At 39.5% G+C, this 2,347-nt stretch overlaps 1 protein-coding gene and 1 long non-coding RNA gene across 2 annotated transcripts in view; both read left to right on the top strand.

Annotated features, from left to right (window-relative positions):
* Positions 1-2,347, top strand: part of LOC125504894 — a 60,061-nt gene that overhangs the window by 27,661 nt on the left and 30,053 nt on the right. The gene's annotated exons all lie outside the window — the stretch shown is intronic.
* Positions 1-2,347, top strand: part of LOC109534134 — a 13,638-nt gene that overhangs the window by 5,980 nt on the left and 5,311 nt on the right. The window contains exons 4-5 of the mRNA XM_019899709.2: positions 467-623; positions 1,756-1,839. Of these exons, the coding sequence (XP_019755268.1) occupies positions 467-623; positions 1,756-1,839 (241 nt within the window). The remainder of the gene's footprint in view (positions 1-466; positions 624-1,755; positions 1,840-2,347) is intronic.

Here is a 2,347-nt window from a genome sequence, read left to right as displayed (position 1 = left end):
CAGAATGCAAAGAAAAATAGCTGAAAGTAAAAGAAATCAATATAAACAGTATTTTATTCGTTTTGTGTCCGATAATGGACAAAATGAATACTCCAAATGCATGCCAAGGCTTAAAGCAGCAATAACGCTACACATGTAAGTAAAAATATGTAAGTATCTGAACGAAGAACTCTAGTCTCTTCCCAAATTTGATTGTCCTGACTAATCACCTGATAGGCCTAATTAATTTTAGAATGTTTTAAAGTATTGCAATTGTGATGTATTTTAATGTGTGATATGATGAGGCTGTTGACGAACTGTGGTTGTTTTTTAAATCAATGAAATTTTTTTTAACTCTCTGTTATTTTAGAAAAACTGATGATGGTGGAAAAATACACCGAAACGTATTTTGATTAATAAATAGAGACAATAAATGACTGAAACCCAGGAATGAATTTCTCTTAGTATTGACAATGTTGATTTTCAGGTGGTGTTTATCGGGGAAAACCCCAACTATGTGCCAATACCGGCGTTGCGAACGAGAGCAACGCCCCCTAGTGAGGAGGACAGTGACTGGCAGAACCCGTTGGATACGTGGGATCGTGAATATCGCAGAGTGCGCTTCAACAACACAAAAGTGCAACGTAAGTGGGCGATAAATTTGAAATTGCGGAATTGAGGACAGAAAATGAGCAAAATGTGTCCGTTCTTGCATAACGCAAGGTCGCAGCAGTCCGATGAAAGATTATGCCAAATAGTCGCATTCCAATCAGTAGCCTGAAAACCCGATTTTGTTCATCGAAATCGTCTTTTTGTTGTTGTTGTTGTAACTGCCCCTACAGCTATAACGAGAATATGTGAGCAATGGGGCGCTTCCGTTTTTTTCCTTATGTAACTGAATCGAAGCAGTTCCAAGCTGGTGGGCTGAAAAGTGACCGCAACCAGATCGCGCGCCAGATAAGCTCATACACTGACCCAGTTTCTTGCGGCACGCGAATTTGCGCTAATTATTAGCTCATATGGGGTTGAGCTGACATTAAAATGACGTTCATTGACACTGATGACTGGAGCCTTCTTTCGGATATTCATTAATCAAGTGCACCTAAATTGTGCCGTCCGGTCTCAGCGATAATTAGATCCAGTTATATTCCGATTGAATTTTTAATCGAACCGCAAAAAGCACAAAACTGTTACAGTTTTCTGTGTACCGATTTGCCGCAAATCGGTAAATATGCTAAACTATGCAGGACAATGTTATACCGCAATAATGTCCGTGACAATTGGCTGCTTAATAAATTGGCGTTATTTAGAAAAAAACACTATCTATCTTTCAGTTATTGCGTCAGCTCGCGGATGCTGAACTAGTTAGCGCTAGTTTATATTTATAAAAAAAACTAATTTCACTTTAGGCCACTAATTATGATCAACAGCACTTGAAAGTCGTAAGAAAAGTGACTGTTGAACGAGTCAGTTACGCTAATAATTACCCTCAAATGTTTTATTGTTACTATTTACCAACAATAGTAGTCACGATTTTGCTCCAGATTGACTAATGGCTTATGAATAATTCCCCATTCTTCAATGCCATCGATTTTCATTGTTCTTCGCAATCATTTGTGCCTTATTGATTTCGGATTTCGCCAATTTCGAATTTTGCTTGATGAGGAAATCGCTTGGAAATTATGAGCGTGACAGCAAGCCGATTTACGAGACTAGCAACGATTCATGGCTTCGTAGCTGTGGGCCTAATAAATAATCAATTTGTTTTATTCGCAGACATTGAAGCAGAATGCCAAGACGACTATATGAAAATTCGAGTTGGGTTCAATGGCACATTTTCCGGATTGGTGTATTCGGCAGGTAGGTGGAGATTTTTTCTGCATGTACCAGTAAGTAACACTGTGTTGTGTGTTGATGCCGCTCTGTGCGTCAATGTGTTATAACACTTCGCGTCTCAAGCCCATGTGTGAAAGTGTTTCTATTGGTTGGAGATCTGTCAGTTTGTATGAGGGCGGACGAATTGACAGATCTCAAACCAATAGGAACACTTTCGTATAATCGTACCAACGGATGCATGGGACACGGGCTTTAGACGCCCTTCTTTTCTTGGACGCAGTTTATACAGCGTGATTCAAAATTTGGATTGTTCTACATCCAGAAGAATAGAATTGGATAAAAGACTAGAACTTTGTGAAAGACTTCCACAAAAAGATGATATTTTCTATTACGATTCGTGATTTTCTCCGATTTTAATTGCACCTCAAAGCGCCAAACACTTGCACTTATTTTGTTATCACATTTTAAGCAGACGTCATTGACTCAACTAGCCACCCTCAAGGGCGGAACCAGGGGGGGTCATGACCCCCCC

Source organism: Dendroctonus ponderosae, unplaced genomic scaffold (assembly GCF_020466585.1).
Source record: "Dendroctonus ponderosae isolate FM_Combo_2020 unplaced genomic scaffold, Dpon_F_20191213v2 Dpon_F_20191213_6, whole genome shotgun sequence".
NCBI classification, from domain to species: domain Eukaryota; kingdom Metazoa; phylum Arthropoda; class Insecta; order Coleoptera; family Curculionidae; genus Dendroctonus; species Dendroctonus ponderosae.
Note: the sequence above shows the minus strand (reverse complement) of the source record. Positions and strands in the feature narration are given on the sequence as shown.